The 16,407-nt window shown below is 36.3% G+C and overlaps 2 protein-coding genes across 2 annotated transcripts; one reads left to right on the top strand and one right to left on the bottom strand.

Annotated features, from left to right (window-relative positions):
* The first annotated feature begins 8,672 nt into the window (after window positions 1-8,672).
* LOC116721179 (uncharacterized) lies at window positions 8,673-11,810 on the top strand. The gene is made up of 2 exons (XM_032564740.1): window positions 8,673-9,601; window positions 10,865-11,810. Exons 1-2 carry the CDS (start codon window positions 8,765-8,767, stop codon window positions 11,189-11,191), a joined length of 1,164 nt encoding a protein of 387 aa, XP_032420631.1. The 5' UTR covers window positions 8,673-8,764; the 3' UTR covers window positions 11,192-11,810.
* Window positions 11,811-12,428: 618 nt separating this feature from the next.
* LOC116721178 (uncharacterized) lies at window positions 12,429-15,255 on the bottom strand. The gene is made up of 3 exons (XM_032564739.1): window positions 14,282-15,255; window positions 13,917-14,030; window positions 12,429-13,531 (listed from the first exon to the last, which is right to left on the bottom strand). The coding sequence occupies exons 1-3, from the start codon at window positions 15,194-15,196 to the stop codon at window positions 12,446-12,448; spliced, it is 2,115 nt and encodes a 704-aa protein (XP_032420630.1). The 5' UTR covers window positions 15,197-15,255; the 3' UTR covers window positions 12,429-12,445.
* Between the last annotated feature and the right edge of the window lie 1,152 nt (window positions 15,256-16,407).

A 16,407-nucleotide genomic window follows, 5' to 3' on the forward strand; every position in this document is an offset into this window, starting at 1 on the left:
CCGTTTTTAATCACTTACAGATACTGTATTTCTTAGTAATGAGAAAAACAGTTAGTAAACACACATTAAAACTTTTGGAAAATACTCTGGTTGTCACAGGCTAACCTAAATTTCTTTCCCTGAACACATTCCTCAAGGAAATAAAAATGCCATCTTCTAATTCAAAATTTATAGATCAATTTTAAAACATGAAGCCTTCATTTCAAAAAAGCCACAGTGGATGCCACATATTTGTAGAATTTTTATTCAGAAACAAAATCTTCAGTGGCTTTTCCCTGTACTTACGTTCCCAGACTTTCTGTTCACACTTTTCTAACCACTGTATTACTAGTTGTACCTCACATCCATTTAGCAAACTAAACTGGTTTGTGCACAGTTACAAATAGGACTTCTGACCATTCGGGAATGTGCCCACGAACAGTCTGTCTCCACAGTTGCTTTATTGATATAACACGCTGTCTCCTCAAAGTGTATATGCTCCATCGCGCCTCCACTCAATGAATCTCTCCGCAGGACGTCTCTCCCACTCCGTATTCCATCACGCACCGATCAGACTGTTAGATTGCCATGGAGACTCATCTTTGACAGTGTGTAGGAGGGAAGCATTAAGTGTCTGAGAGCCAAAAAGCCCACCTACCCACCTCATCCCAAAGAGGACACTGTGGGAAAACAGGAGCTAAGACCTCATGATAACTCCAAGGCCATCTTCTTTCTTCTCCCACACATCAGTTCCCCGCCGAGTGTCTCACTTGGAGCAGATTAATCAATCAGCTGTCAAGATGCAAGCACAAGCAGAGTAATAAAACTTTGCCTTTTTGAAGACACTGTTAATCAAACAAAAATATCTTCTAATATAATAGCAAGGGATAACACCTTTACATCATAAAATGATTTCAAAAGCAACAAATAAAAGCCAGAAGACACAAGTTAAACGCAGCAGTAAAATAATCTCAAAACTCTTGCGTCATTCATATTATAAATTATTTAATAAAAATTATTTTAATAAAAATGCAAAACTATCTTAAAACAATTTATTCACCATCATTGTGTATTCAACACCACATAGTCTATATACAATAATAAACTGCACAAGAAACAGAGTGCCAGTTCCTCCTTACAGACCATTACGATCATTATGAATCTGCATTTTACTGATTTACATCATTTAAATCATTATTTCAAATCAAATCACTTGACATACAGCAATTAAAAATAATTATATGACATCACATTGTGCAAAACATATCGAATGCTTTAAGAAAGAATGCTTACAAGACTTGGAAAAACATTTTGGAAAAATCTGGTCCATAAAAAGTCTCAAGAAAAAATATCTATAGAAGCATAGCATGAATTAAAAGAGGTTTTGGGCGCCTGGTGTAACCTTAAAAAACAGCTGTTTCTATCCATCAATTTGAGAAGGGTTACAATTAAATTCACAAGCACATTTACGTATGTAAGAAAGAGAAAAACAAAATTGAGACATGGGAGGAAAAACAGATACAAGTCCTTCCACGAGCAGAGGCACCAGATAGTTCTGCTAGTGGTCAGCCTCTGATGACATGCTAACAGCAGTTCAGTCACAAAACGAAGAAGCCAGCAGGGCTTGTTTTTTTAAAAGGGTTGCTATTTTACAACCTCTTCCACTAAAAAGTGGCATGGCAACATTACTTCACTATTTTTAAAGAAACCTCAAGATCTCTGGATTGGAACTATTTTTTTATTTTTTTTTTAAAGGGCAAGAATTAAATGTTGGTTGGAAAAAAATTGAGCCAGCATTTAACACAGTCAGACAAAGAAGAAGAAGAAGAATAGGCATGGCTTCTGGCATTCTAATGCAAAAAAATTGCAACGACAAAAATTTGTTCTCACTAAGGAGCATATCTTTCTTATTTGGGGTGAGTACAAAAAGAGAGATAAAATTGGTGAGAAATGGGTACAAATTATCTTTAATTTCATGATACATAATTTCACAACACCTGAGTACAAGTTAATAAGAAGGACAACCTTGAATATTGTCAAGGTTTTCTCTAATTGCTGAATAGATTCAGAAAACTATCTAGAGATATGAAAAATTGCAATGAGAAAAAGCCTTTTCATTGTGACATAGAGATAAATATTTAAGTCATAATAACTCTCAGGATTAGGAACTCCATGCTTCCTCTGAATCTCTCACTATCAGCATGACAGTAAAAGGTCTGGACCTCCATTTTGTTTTTGTTCAAGTCTGTTCAAAAGCTTTTGATTACTTTTAATGTCAGGCTGGCATTGCTGAGCGATGTCTCTCAGCACGGCAATATAATTGATGGTTGTCAGAGAAGCAGAAAAGCAGCTCAGTGAAATGTTCTGCAATAGATGACACATGTCGTCAGTGAGTCCTTTCACTGGTGTGGGAGAAGAAAATGACACATCATGCATTAGAGGTCGCAGCAGGAGAGATTTCAGTACACTTATGTTTGTGCTTTTAGACTGAACACATTCTGTTTTGGGGTTTATAGCCGGATTCAGGGGTTTTCACCTGCAATCCTTCTGTGAACAGTTGAATTACAAATCTACACCAAAATAAAAGATGACAGTGTAATGAATGAGCTGTGAGGACTTCAATATCTTATTTCAGGGTGGAATGGTAATACGCTATGCAGTGGCACAGAAAACGACCAAAGTATGTGGCTGTACCAACTATGAAGCATGGTGATGGTAACATCATGAAGAACCAGTGGTAAAGGTGAAATGATACACAAGGAGGGCTTCTTCAATGTTCTTCAACTTCACCTTAAATTAACAATTACATGGTGTAAACCTTGACACAGTGGTGGACAATGAAAGGACAGTGATAACCAACACATCAAAATTGATTTTCCAATCGATGCAGCAGGCTAACATTGTAGTTCTGGAATTAACTCAATCTTAGCTCTATTGAAAATGTTTTTACAAATTTTGAAAGGTTTGGAGTGTGTTTTGTTGCAACCTGAAGTGTGAAATAAACTTCAGTGGAGTTTGAAAACACAATATGTGTATAGTTTATGTCTGGTTGAACGGTGTGTGTTCCCAGTTGAGTTCTTTTTCTTTTTGGGGGAAATTTTTATTGTAATTCACAGGGGGGCCCCAGAAAATCTTTGGAAACCACCGCCTTATATAATGTCTTTGGGCAAAACACTTCACCCGCCTTGCCTGCTGGTGGTGGACAGAGTGGAGGTGGGGCCGATGCATGGCTGCCTTGTCTCTGTCAGATTGCTCCAGGGCAGCTGTGGCTACTATCCAGTAGCTTACTACCATCAACATGTGCATATGTGAGTGAATGACTGAATGACTGAATATATTATGAAGATCTTCAGGGTCATCTGGACTTGATAAAGTGCTACAGGCCATTTAACCATCTATAATGAGATTTAACAATTTATTAACATCTGGTTAACTCTAACCTCTTTCAATCCAAGGTGTTAAAATGATCTTCAGCAGTGATCCCATACAGTTGCACAGCTAATTATTAGTTACATGGCTGGGCATTATAATCACTGTCATTATGCTTTCAATAAGTAATTATAAGGCATGTGGCAGCCAGCTGCATGACCCTAAGCTTTGTGCAAGCAGCTGGTGCTTTAACTACACTGCACTGACCATTTAGTCTGTTCTCTTGGACCCGGCGAATCCCCTATGGTGTCATTACAGATGCTGAAAGCTGGTGATTTTTGAGGTTTATTTCAACTGTTAAGCCCCAAAATAATTACATTGAAAAATTATTAAGTATATGATGCCTACTGCTTTCATGCATGAACGAAGATGTTGCTATGCTCCATGAACAGTAATGGCATGTTTTGTCTACTTTAATGTCTTTTCAGCTAGGTTTTTATACACCTAGTGCTGCAAAAAATGTATTTGGTGATTTATAAGCCCCTTCAAAATGATGTGCAAGTCAAGATGTTTTAGAACCTTGTAAGGAAAAATAATTATTCACAGTGTGTTTACTTTAATCAAATAGTTTATTAAACCATTTACAGGATTATTATTACTTACATGTGTTTGTTTTCTGCTAAGGCTGTCTGCGTCTCTTGCAGACAGAAACTGCAGCTCTCTACAGGAAATGGCTTGAAACAGGAAAAGGCCAATACCACGGGCCCTGTTGCTCCTTTTTAGGGTCTTCAAAGCTTCTTGCTGCAACAGACAAAGAATAAATAATTATCACACGTTGACAGGAAAACAGCCCTCATCTTTCCTGTACTTGTTGCTAGAACGTCGTGAGCAGGCAAACGGAAAAGAGGTTGTAGCTGTTCTTAATTATAGGTCCACCCTGTGAAGCTGGTTCTGCCTGAGTTTTTTCCATTCCATCTTGTGTGTGCATGTGTTAATTTTGTAAACCCCCTTGGGTTGGGTTAAAGCCCTCTGATATGTTCCTTTGATTTCTGAAGGGTGTATAAAGATAAGGAATCACGATGTCAAGTTCAGAGTTTGTCTGACAGCCTAACTGAATGCAATCTCTCCGCCTCAGCTAAGGTGTTTTATGTTTCAATAAAGCTGTGTTTGTTCTTTTATTTGTATCCTGGTCTCCAGTTTTTCCCACTTATCAACCTGTTTACTATTTGACTGTAGAGTGCACTGTTTCAGAAAACTGTTTGTAATAACGCAATGAGAAAGTGTAAATACCCAATCAAATATTTCTTTCTGGCACAGGATAACAAAGAGACATACATGATAAAAAAAAAAAATCATGCACAAACACACACAAACCTAAGGGAAGGTTAAAGTGACCAATTAACCTAACTTGCATGTTTTTGGGGGGCTAGAAGGAAGTCAGAGTACCCAGACGAATCCACCCATGTACAGAGAGAACATGCAATCTTCATAAAAAATTTAAAAAGTACAGGTCAGGATATATTACTATTTTTCAGTCCACTAGAGTTTAGTTATGGAAGCCAAAGTTAGCAGAGAAAAATAAAATCTTCAATACAGCTAAATTGAAATAAAAAATAACTATTAAAGGGTGTGAAATAACATACTTAAATATAGTCTATAATATTAGCAAATACCTCCAGAACTCCAGAAATGTCTATGGACATCATTCATTTTTTTGGTTAAAATAGTACCGAAATTTTTTAGTGAATATTTATATATACATTTATATATTTGTGACTTTTAGCATGCAACAGACCTGAGCTTGTGAGAACAGTTTCCATAAGTTAGTAGCATAGATATAGGCTCAAACAAAGTCAGTCTATAAGACCCCTGTGGATTTCCTACATTTTCAACTTCCCTGAGCTTCTGAGCAGGAGGTCATTATTCATCAATGTCTTTGGAGTTAGTAAATGCTGTAATCACTGTTCATTTCCCCCTTTTGTGTCTGCTGCACAGAGATTCTCACTACAGCGATTCACTGTCTGAAGTCTTGTTCATTCTGGTATGCTGTGTACAATCTTGAATGTACAGTCATGAAAAACCAGGACACCCTAAAACAGCTTGTGTGCTTTAGTGACATTTGACATTACTGAAAATTTCAAGCAAAGATTTTAAAAAAAAAAGGTATTTGTAGTGAGGAATAAATAAGGACACCCCCACCGCTGCCACTTAAATTGGACAAAATATACAGGCCTGTCCTTTTTAGAGCACAGACATTTAATTTGGTGTTGAAGTGAGAGTGAACGCCGTGCTGACTTTAATAGAGCAGTTTCAGGCCTTCAGAAAAAGGATTATAGAAGCTTATGAGTGTGGTTTAGGATTTAAAGAGATTTCAGAAGAATTTGAAATAATCCATTCACTGGACAGAAGATAATCTACAAGTAAAAAAATGCTCAAAACACCTGCTAAGATACAGTCAAAGTCGACCCGAGAACAGAAAGCAATATGCTAGAAAACCTATAAATCATCCAAAAATTTAATCTCACTACTGTCGATACAAAAGTGCATCCATCTTTAGTCAAACAGAGATTGAACAAGTTTAACTTTTGGAGGTTTGTAGGAAGAAAATTGTTTCTGTTACATAGATATAAAGTTTGCCACTAAAAAATTACAAAGAGGCCAAGACATGTGAACTAATGTTCTTTATATGAGAACTTATAAAAGAGGAAAAATCACTGTGATTATCTTCTTCTCTGGGGTTCATGTCAAACATAGCATTCATCAAACTAAAGAAGCTTTTTCAACAGCATTGGTACTCTCATTACATATTATTGAAATAACTGAAGAACTGGGTCAGACACTTTCTTGTTTTTTTTTTTTATCATACTTACTGGTTTGATTCTTATGTAAAGAACAGCGACTTCTTTGTGTCAGTAAGTAACTTTCCATTAGAGTGGTCAAAAATCCAATGGGACTCCAAGGTTCCATCTTGATGACAACTTTTCATACTTCTTGTTTTGCCACTGCAATGTAATATTTGTTTGTTTAATGTGTTATAAGTAAAATAGTTTGAACGCCATTGCTGCTAAAATGTGCTATCCAAATAAATGTGACTTGACTCGACTCGACAAACAGGAAGCAAGGAATGTCATGGTTTGGAGATGTTTTATTCAGCAGGACCTGACCTGCTCACCTTGAAATATACCGTGTGTTGGAGAGTACTGGTGGTTGATGTGAGACCGTCTGTAAAAACTAAATTGAATGCAGCACTAGACACCACAGCATGAAAATCACACAAACAGTACTGTTTAATCCATGAATGACTGATTGAGAATTAAAAAACGTTAAGCCCTGGACTGGGGTCATTGTAAGTTGCTCATGGATGATGTAAAATAGGTTGTACGTACAAGAAAATATTAAAATATCTCAAAGCCTAAAGTGAGGAGTTGGAGAAATTTTTCTCAAATCAATACAAAATACTGGCAGATGGTTGTAATGTATCACTGAAGTTACTTCAACCTATTTAGAGGGTTTCCCTTGGCTAAAACCCTAATATTTGTCTTTATCTTTTTGCTCAGTGAGTAAAACAATATGTTTACTTGATGTTTTCCCGAAAAGAAATTACTTTCTTTTGCAGAAATGAATAGAAAAAAAAGACTGGACATCATGGGGAGATTGCTTTTGATAGAAATACATGTTTCATTGGCTGTCCTCATTTTGTCAAGACTGTATCCTTGGTGACTGTTATACTTGTGTGTGTAGTGGTTCAAACCTGATCTTACATGTGGCATTAAAGACCAAATGCAGTTTGAAGTGATTTTTCTAAAGCGTCAAAGGCACATCAAGTCTAAGCTTTTTTTTTCTTTAGATTTAGAAAAATTATTTTCCTATAACAAAAAATAGGGATTACCTAATCTCTGTTGAAACAACAAATACTCACAAGTCTAAAAATGTAAATAGAGGGTTTCAGTCAGTTGTCTCTTGATTTCTTAGCCAGGAAAAAAAAAAAAAAACATTTTAAAGTTGTACAAAAGAAACCTCTGGGTAGACCAAAGAAACCGTCAAAAGCATAATGAAAATGTTTATATGTTTATATTGAAAATATAAGATGGTGTGTAAAAGAAACAAGAAACAAACAGGAAGAAAAAGCAGGCAGAGCAAAATTCTGCCAGTTTCATGGTGTGCTGAAAGAAAGCGGCTCCCACAGCATCAGAAAAATCAAGGAGCAAAAATGTCTCAGTTGTCATGGAGACAAAAGTGTCTGAAGTGCTTTATTTATACAGTGTTCAATGGTTGTGTGCTGTTTTGAAATGCTAGCTTTTTTTTTAGGATTGAAATGGGAATATATATATATATATTGTTTAACTAAATTCAAAGTTATAGTTTTGCCCACATGAAAAATTAAATATGTAAAAATAATATCAGTGAGTGCTAGTGTTAATATCACTGCTGCAATGAATAAATTGGCAAACATCCAGTAATCACTGCTCTTCTGCTGAACATAGTTCTGTCCCCTGTAACACGTTTGTCCAGAAACATTTCCTATTTCATTCAGTTTTCATCATTCAGATGATTTTACATCTATTTATTACAAAGTTTTTAACAATTCGCCAACACTTTTATGTATGCATTAGGTCTCTTGGTCTTAAAACTGAGACATCTTTATTGTTACCCATAACTGACTAACATTTGGGTATTTAATGCCATACTTTAAGTGGGATTATAACTATATTTAAAGTCATAATTAAGTGATTCTTCATACTTGCTCCTCCATATTTAAACGGAATTGAAATTAAATTCTTTATTCAGGCCTTTGAATAATCTAGAGATTAGATTTCCTGTAGTAGTTTCTATGGTGGATATTGAATCAAAAGTGTTTTTTCTTTTTATGTTTGTTATTGATAATATATTGTACTTGCATCCCAGATAGTTCATTGGACTCATGAGTCACTCCATATACCGCCACCTACTGGAAAGCCAGAGTAAGTTCTCAAAACTCATGACTTGATTTGATCATCTTCAGGAATTAAATGTGTATTTTTCTGTTCTTAACCCAGTAAAGTACGGAGCCCCTAAGGGGACATGGAGAGAAAAAAAAAGGAAAGAAATCCCGACTTATTATCTCGAGATCCCGACTTATTATCTCGAGATCCCGACTTATTATCTCGAGATCCCGACTTATTATCTCGAGATCCCGAGATCCCGACTTATTATCTCGAGATCCCGACTTATTATCCCGACTTATTATCTCGAGATCCCGACTTATTATCTCGAGATCCCGACTTATTATCTCGAGATCCCGAGATCCCGACTTATTATCTCGAGATCCCGACTTATTATCCCGACTTATTATCTCGAGATCCCGACTTATTATCTCGAGATCCCGACTTATTATCTCGAGATCCCGACATCAGTACATAACGACCTAATCACAGTGATGGAGGACACCCACCCATGGGGTAGATATATAGATTTTTATTTCGAGCTTGGGCTTGAGTATAAACACATTAAATCAGTGCTTGACAGCAGACATGGATTTAGTATTAGTGAGAGACATCTGAAGAGAGTTTTCAGAGCGCGGGGACTCATTCGGCGCAAGTCCTTTTCCGACTTGGCAGTTTTGGTAGAATTCATTAATAACCAGCTACAGTCCTCTGGACAGCTTCACGGTTACCGATGGATGTACGCTAAATGCAGAGAGCATGGACTTCGTGTGAGAAAAGAAGATGTGCGCTTTGTGTTGAAGGAATTGGATCCCCAAGGGGTGGCACTGAGGCAGGCAAGACGTCTCAGACGGAGAAATTACTTTTCAAAGGGACCAAACTTCATCTGGCACATGGACTCCTACGACAAACTTAAACCATATGGAATATGCATCAACGCAAGTATTGATGGGTTTTCAAGAAAAATAATCTGGCTTAATGCTTACACAACAAGTAGTAATCCAAAGGTGATCGGGGGGTATTACATCGAAGCGGTGCAGCGTTTAAATGGCTGCCCTAGAGTTGTACGTGGTGATCTTGGAACCGAAAATGGCCATGTGAGAAGTTTCCAGCGTTTCCTTGTACCAACGGAACCAAACGAGACCCTTGACAGTTACCTGGAAGGAGCAAGTACAGCTAATCAAAGAATTGAATATTGGTGGCGTTTCCTTCGTAACCAGTGTGTGGAGTTCTGGTTGTCCCTTTTTGGAGACATCAGAGACAACGGTTACTTTGATGGTGGATTTTTAGACAAAAACCTTCTTCAGTTTTGCTGCATGGGGATCATACAGGTGAGTTAATCTTAATAATTTATTTATGTTTGGATAATAATAGCAAACTGAGATCCTAGAGGGATTACTTGTTTTTAAACACAGCGGATGCTGCGCAACTTAACTGCAGCAAGAGCCGGTGGCCGGTGCTCGCACACGCATCCGCTGTGTTTCCAAACAAATAGTCCCAACGTAGTTCATTTGACATTCAGATCAAATAATAAAGTCATACCAGAACTCTGGAGAACTCAACAGAATAGCGAGATCAGTCTACTTTGGACCGAGGACACATTATGGGTTCCAAAGTGTGGTTATATTCTACAAAAAAAGACTAGGACCCAAACAAAGCTTGAATCACAATAAAGGGAACAAATCCTTCCAACGTCCCAAAAAATTAACACACATCATGCAAATGACTATTGAATGTAAAGTGTTTGACATGTTGCTTAGCCGTGATCCTCAGGGAGGTCTGAGGGTCCCTGGGGGAGGAATGGACTCTGGCTCTTCTGCCAGGCAAGTTTAGATGCTTCCATATCAAGGTTATTGTTTTAATATCAGCTCTGTACTGTATGAATAGTCTCAATCTCAGTTATATGTACAGTCAAATTCAATAAATTAGAATTTGGGATGAGTATTGTCAAATTAAAAGCACTTTAAAATAACCTTAAAGCAGGAGTTTAGTGTTTTTATTGGTGTGATGTAATATTCTAATCTAAAATGTTATATTTTCCTTAGCTGTAAGCAAGACATCATTTTCATTAACACATAAATGCTATGTGTTAAGTCCACTAGTTTAAGCAGTGGACTAAATAAATCAGTATGACCATGATTTGATCTTGCATACTTGAAGTTGCTTAGCTTTCTCAGATGTTTAAATAACAATACACATATAATAATGTGTTTAACCATAGCTGGAGACACTGTAAGTCTTGAAAGATTTTTCCTGAGATGTGAAACATGCAAAATTGTGTTCGCAAACATTGTTGATGTGCAAAAAGTTGAATTTCATGTTAAAATTGTAATCTAACTGCAGGATTCTTCTTTTTTAAGCCACCTTCAGTTTTGTTTGAATTGAATACAACATGGTGCAAATTTTAAATTAAGGACTTTATTCTCTAACTCATTGAGAATTGATGAAAATAAAATCAATAATTAATAATCATAATGAAATTGGTATTGCAAAGTTTTTAGGAATTCCTATCCCTATTTATGACTCTTATAATTTACTAATTTTAAGACAGATGAGTGTGTATGATTCTCATATTCATGTGTTCTTTGTGACAGGATGAGCTGGATGATACTGCCCAGGTTTGGAATGCACACTCCATCAGGCCATCAAACAACAGAAATGTCCCCAGTGGTCGACCCAATGTGATGTATGCATTACCTGAGCTCTACAGGACAAGAGACTTTCTTTGCCTTGTTGAAGAGGAACATGTTGAAGTATGCAAAAATGAGTGCATTTCTCGACTGACCAAACCATGTGATCCAGATGTCTTTGACCTCTGCAACATCCTTATGGCAGAGTCCCATCTGACCTTACCCACAGACGCTTACCAGGCTTTGAACTTGTATATGCATCTAAGAGAGGCAATCATTGCATCACTTTAAAATGTGCTGACTGCAAGCAAGAACATTTTTCAGCACCTTTACAAGCCCACTTAGAATGGCATGCAGATGTAAACAAACTGTGTTTCTTTTCTTTCAAAAGTATTTCATTATGTTCTCTAGAAGGGACAATGAAGAAATGTATTGTTCATTTGAGTTTCATGAACTGCCAGTTTATTCAACTGCTTCTAACCATTTTGTAAATATGCAATATCTGTTTCAGATCAAAATAAACTCTGTGAAAGCAAATATTTACTTGTCAAACAAAGATAAACATAAAAGGAAAATAAGGGTATTTAGTATAAATAATATTTATCTGAAAATGTAATTCTGTGATCAAAACAAAATGCTTCTTTTAAGTGATAAACTCTGTCCTGCCATTCTATTTTTAAAATAAATGTTGCATTAATTAACTTTTTAAAATTTGAAATGCTATAAAGAAAGGAAAAGTATTTGAAACAATCAACATGATACAAAGCAAAATGCATATTTCTTGCCTCTGAAGTTAATAAGGGTTGTAAACACAATTATGAACTTTTTAAAAAATCTGTAAAAACATCTAAAAGCTTAAACAGTAAACCTTACTGAAAGAACAAACTCTGCTTAAAGCAACATTGCACAAAGGCTACATCAACAGATCGGTCTTGTAGTACAGCATCTTGAAAGAAAATGAGAACACATTTCTGTTTAATTACAAAAAAAGGGGTTAGAATATGATAAAATCAAAGGAGCACTTCTTCATACATTGAAAAACAAAATCTTAATAAGTAATTCTGGTCTAGTTTCTAGTGAAAATATCCTATTACACTTAAAATAAGACAAATTAACTTAAAAGTAACTTTTCAGCAACATATAGAGTTTTAAGTAAGTAATTCTTTAATATTGATGAGAAAGTACTTGCTGTATTGGCAGATAAATTAACTTATAGGAAAAATATCTTGTTATAAGTTAAATAATCTTCCAATATAAACAGTACTTTTTGATCAATATTAAGGAATTATTTACTTAAAACAAGATCTTAAAATCTTGCGGAAAAGTAATTTTTACATTAATTTGTATTATTCACAAGGTATCTTTGAAAATAAATACAATTGAAATGTAAAGTAACAAAAACATACAGCCAAACCATGAAAACATAAAATCAATTGCTATATGACTGAATGCATTAAATATTTAAATATGAAATTTAGAAAAAAAAAACTGCATTCAAAATTTCCAACCAAAACAAAAAGATGCTGTAAATACCTCCCATCAACTTCAAATTATGTCCATTTCAAAGTAATTACTGGAGAGGATGTTGTCGAACTCTGTGCGAAAGTCTGGGTAAGAACTATAAGTGCAAGGAAGTTCTAGGGTAGCTCCACAGGTGCGAGCAACAGGCCTTCTATTAAGCCCGGTTTCAGTGTTGAAACAAATGAGAATTTTGTCAACACAGATTACAGAAGAGCCGGTGCAGAAACGCAGTATTTTTTCGGCCTTGTCTTCATCAGCATTTTTTACAAAACGTTGAAGGTGGTTAAAGGTTGTCTGTTCTCTCTGGGACAGCGTCACATTTGCTGATTCAAACAGCTGTAACAGTCTTTTACCTGAGGCCTTCTTTTTTTCATACAAAGACAACAGACTTTTCTTGTCAGCAAGTTCCACTTGTACACATGCCATGGATGTGGAGAAGCAATCCAATATATACTTTGGCTCTTGAAGAATTGCCTTGTGAGCCATGGTTTCAATGGCCTGCTGAATGTTCTCATTGGGAGGCAGGAAGTGGGACCCCATCCTTGTGAAGAGGTCTAGCAAGTCCTCTTCATCACCTTGATCCATGGTGCCCTGTAGAGCCTTCTCAACAGCTGATCTCTCTACTAGAGGGAGGTAGTTGAGAAATGATGGGATCAATACATCATCATCCACTGATTCAATTCCATGGACACAAGCTAAAATGAAAGCTTTCGATAGCCTCACTGGAATGACTCCATGGTCTAGAAATCCTTTGACCCAAATGTGTCCAATGGCTTGCCATTCAGACTCACAAAAGTCAGGCCTCAACCTGGGAACTCGCTCTGTTTCACCCTCACACTGTTCCAAAAACTGCTCCCAAAATGCAGTGTAAACCTCCCTTGATACCCCAGCATCATCGATTGCTCTTTCATTCACAAACTCCATTTTTAAAGTCTGATTCAAAAGGTTGTTTTCCATAAACACAGCCAAAAGATCTTCCACAACCTTGATCCTGCGAATTGACACATGTAGATGGTTTGCTAGATTTTCTGAGTTACCAGCTGAAACAGATTGGGGCAGTAGACCGCTTGAACTTGGGTGAGAATCTTCGGGTGGAATCAAGCCAGAGTCCTGGGTAAAAGATAAAGCAATAACCATTATTAACAACACAGATACAAATATAAGATTTCTACAAACAGATTGGACATTTGTTTGTTAATATTCTCTTCATTACTATGTTATGATTACCAAGCTAATTTGTAGAACTTTGGAAGATCTGGTGGAACACTAACCCTTCTGCTTAATCCATACTTTAATACTTTCATATGATTTTTTTTAATTAAATAGAAAATACCAATTCAATTAAATGAAAAATATATATTCAATTCAGTAAAAAAATATGTATTAAATTCAAAAGATGTAATAATTGCATGACCTTTAAAAAAAAGGTGGTACTGAGTAGTTCATTACAGAGGAGAAAATGAGCTCTGGGTTGTATTGACTGTGTCCATTTCACCTGGCCAGTTTGTCCTGCCTCCATATTACTGGTTTGCATTTGTGGTGAGAAGAGACTCCTGGCTGAAGGCAACAGTATCGGGGAACCGTGTCCAAAGGGACTGCTGAGATCGTCCTGAATGACAAAGTTGTACAGTATTGTAATATATAAAGTTATGTTTGATTACAGCACACAACACAAGTGTTAAACTATTCATACCTTTGCCTTAAGATAGATATTTATTTCACAGTTGATTAAAAATACATCACAAAAAAACTATGTAAATTCTACCAAATAATATGTTACTATTTTACCTCAATTCAAATGTCACATATCACTTCTATAAGTATCTAAATCGTATCACGCCAAAGCGTTTCTGATCTTACCTGTACAACTTCTTCAGTGTTGTCATAATTTAGTGTTACAACGACTATGTCACTGTCATCATCCAATCCAATTAGGTCCTCTTCAGGATTCCATACAACCGTGTCTCCCTCATCCATGTGTGGAACAGATCCAGAATTTTCAGAGCTGAAGGGCTGGGGCTGCCGAGGTGTGGATCCAGAATGAGGTGGATCTGTAAAATCAACAACTCCAGAATGGTTGTAGGAAGAGTCTAGGTGATTCAAAGTTTGATCATCACAATCCTCCATTTCACCAAAAGATCCTTTTCTAGCTGTTGGGGTTGAATCCATGTCATTTGGTTGTTCAGGACTTTGACAATCTTCTTCAGATGAATACTGAACTGTTTCTTCTTTCTTTGTGCACATGTAAAACCGTAGAAGCTTCAGCTTGGTTTTTTCATAAAGATTTCCGACTGTTTCATCTAAAGAAATCAGATTTTTTTTGAAGTCACAAACTTCAAAAAGAAAGTCTTCAATTACCCCTTTGGTGGAGGTCCCATCTGGAAAAAAAAGCTCCTTTCCCATTTCAAGAATTTGAGAAACAGTTGTACTTTTATCCACTGTTGCATGCCTCGTTCCTCCACCATTTCTTGTTCTCACTTGTTGGTATTCATCAATGTGAAAATGAAGCCACCCAATTTCAATTTTTCTCAAAGTCCTCCCTGCTGCCTTGCTTCTTCCTCTTGCCATCTCCACCCCTTGCATTTGGAACAAACCAGATGTGCTACAAACAGCTCTTTTGGTCCTAGATCTCATTTTCCGTGCTCCAATTTTATCTCTTAAGTTCTGGAGAAGAGTATCTTTTTCTGCAATAAGTGTACTTTGCTGACAAAAAGACAGAACTGCTATTCTGTCACCATATGAAGTGATGTAATTGGTCATCTGTTCGTCTGTCATTATAGACAGCACAGCCTTGTCCACCTGGAGACATAAAAAATAAAAAAATAATTAGAATAAAGACATCCACATCTTTATATATATATATATATATATATATATATATATATATATATATATATATATATATATATATATATATATATATATAGTAATAGTTGTATTTCAGAAAGCCATGCGAAGACTTCTTGTGTAGCACTATCGCTGCTAGTTATGGGTCGCATAATTTGTTGTGCCGTTGCCATAGTAACCCCCTTCTTTGAAGACAAATTGTAGAATGTGTGGTCAAACTTTAACAGATAAAACAAGTTTTTCTTGATAAAATACAAAGCGGTTCTTAGCTAAGGCTATCAAACGTAGTTTTTCACTGAGCGGATATTTATCAAACAATGTTTTATGCGATTATATTTACCTTGTCTCTTTGCATGTGCATGATATCCTCCTCTGGGACATCTCTGGACCGCAGAAAATGATATAAGTCGTCCTCCATAATCAATGTAGACACACTCCCCCACGTTTACCGCATAAAAACATGCCTTTCCCCCCCAAAAAAGTAACTCGCGATTTTTCAGAAATGTCGCGGGATCTCGAGATAATAAGTCGGGATCTCGAGATAATAAGTCGGGATCTCGAGATAATAAGTCGGGATTTCTTTCCTTTTTTTTTCTCTCCATGTCCCCTTAGGGGCTCCGTAGTAAAGTCATGCTTTATGACTAAAGATAAAGTCTGTCTACGTTACCCTACAGATCAGTATCTCTTGCAGGTCAATCAAATCAGTTAAAAAGTCCATTTGCATTCACAAAATTAGGGAGCAAAGGTGTGCTTAATCATTTTAATTAGGATTGTCTGTATATTTGTTACATTTTTGTTTTCACCAATACTGCAATTCTAATCACATCACATTAATTAATCCAGCTACTTCAGGAAGTGTACTTTTTCTTAGAGATTAATGAATAAAGCTCTGAGTGTGAATACCAAGACAAAAAGATTAAGTAAAAATGCTTCATGTATTCTGTTACTTGCCCACTATACATAGTTTATTGCCTAAAAAAGGAAATGCAGCCCAAAGCAAGTTTCATCTTACTATAAAGCCCACAGCTATATTTAACTGTCAGATCTTTGTCTCCCAAGTAATAAATCTGAGCCTATAAACTCTAAAAGAATAGCAGAAGAGTTTCAAATAGGGTCATTGCAAAATGGGGCCAATACTA

Source organism: Xiphophorus hellerii, chromosome 6 (genome assembly GCF_003331165.1).
Source record: "Xiphophorus hellerii strain 12219 chromosome 6, Xiphophorus_hellerii-4.1, whole genome shotgun sequence".
NCBI classification, from domain to species: Eukaryota; Metazoa; Chordata; class Actinopteri; order Cyprinodontiformes; family Poeciliidae; genus Xiphophorus; species Xiphophorus hellerii.

What these genes read in the sequence shown, in the direction of transcription:
- LOC116721179 (XM_032564740.1), top strand. Translation starts at nt 8,765, where the DNA reads ATGGAGGACACCCACCCATGGGGTAGATATATAGATTTTTATTTCGAG. An exon ending in GCTGCATGGGGATCATACAG is followed by an intron (nt 9,602 to 10,864) that starts GTGAGTTAATCT and finishes TCTTTGTGACAG; the next exon opens with GATGAGCTGGATGATACTGC.
- LOC116721178 (XM_032564739.1), bottom strand. Translation starts at nt 15,196, where the DNA reads ATGACAGACGAACAGATGACCAATTACATCACTTCATATGGTGACAGA. An exon ending in ACACTGAAGAAGTTGTACAG is followed by an intron (nt 14,031 to 14,281) that starts GTAAGATCAGAA and finishes TTTGTCATTCAG; the next exon opens with GACGATCTCAGCAGTCCCTT. An exon ending in AGGCAGGACAAACTGGCCAG is followed by an intron (nt 13,532 to 13,916) that starts GTGAAATGGACA and finishes TCTTTTACCCAG; the next exon opens with GACTCTGGCTTGATTCCACC.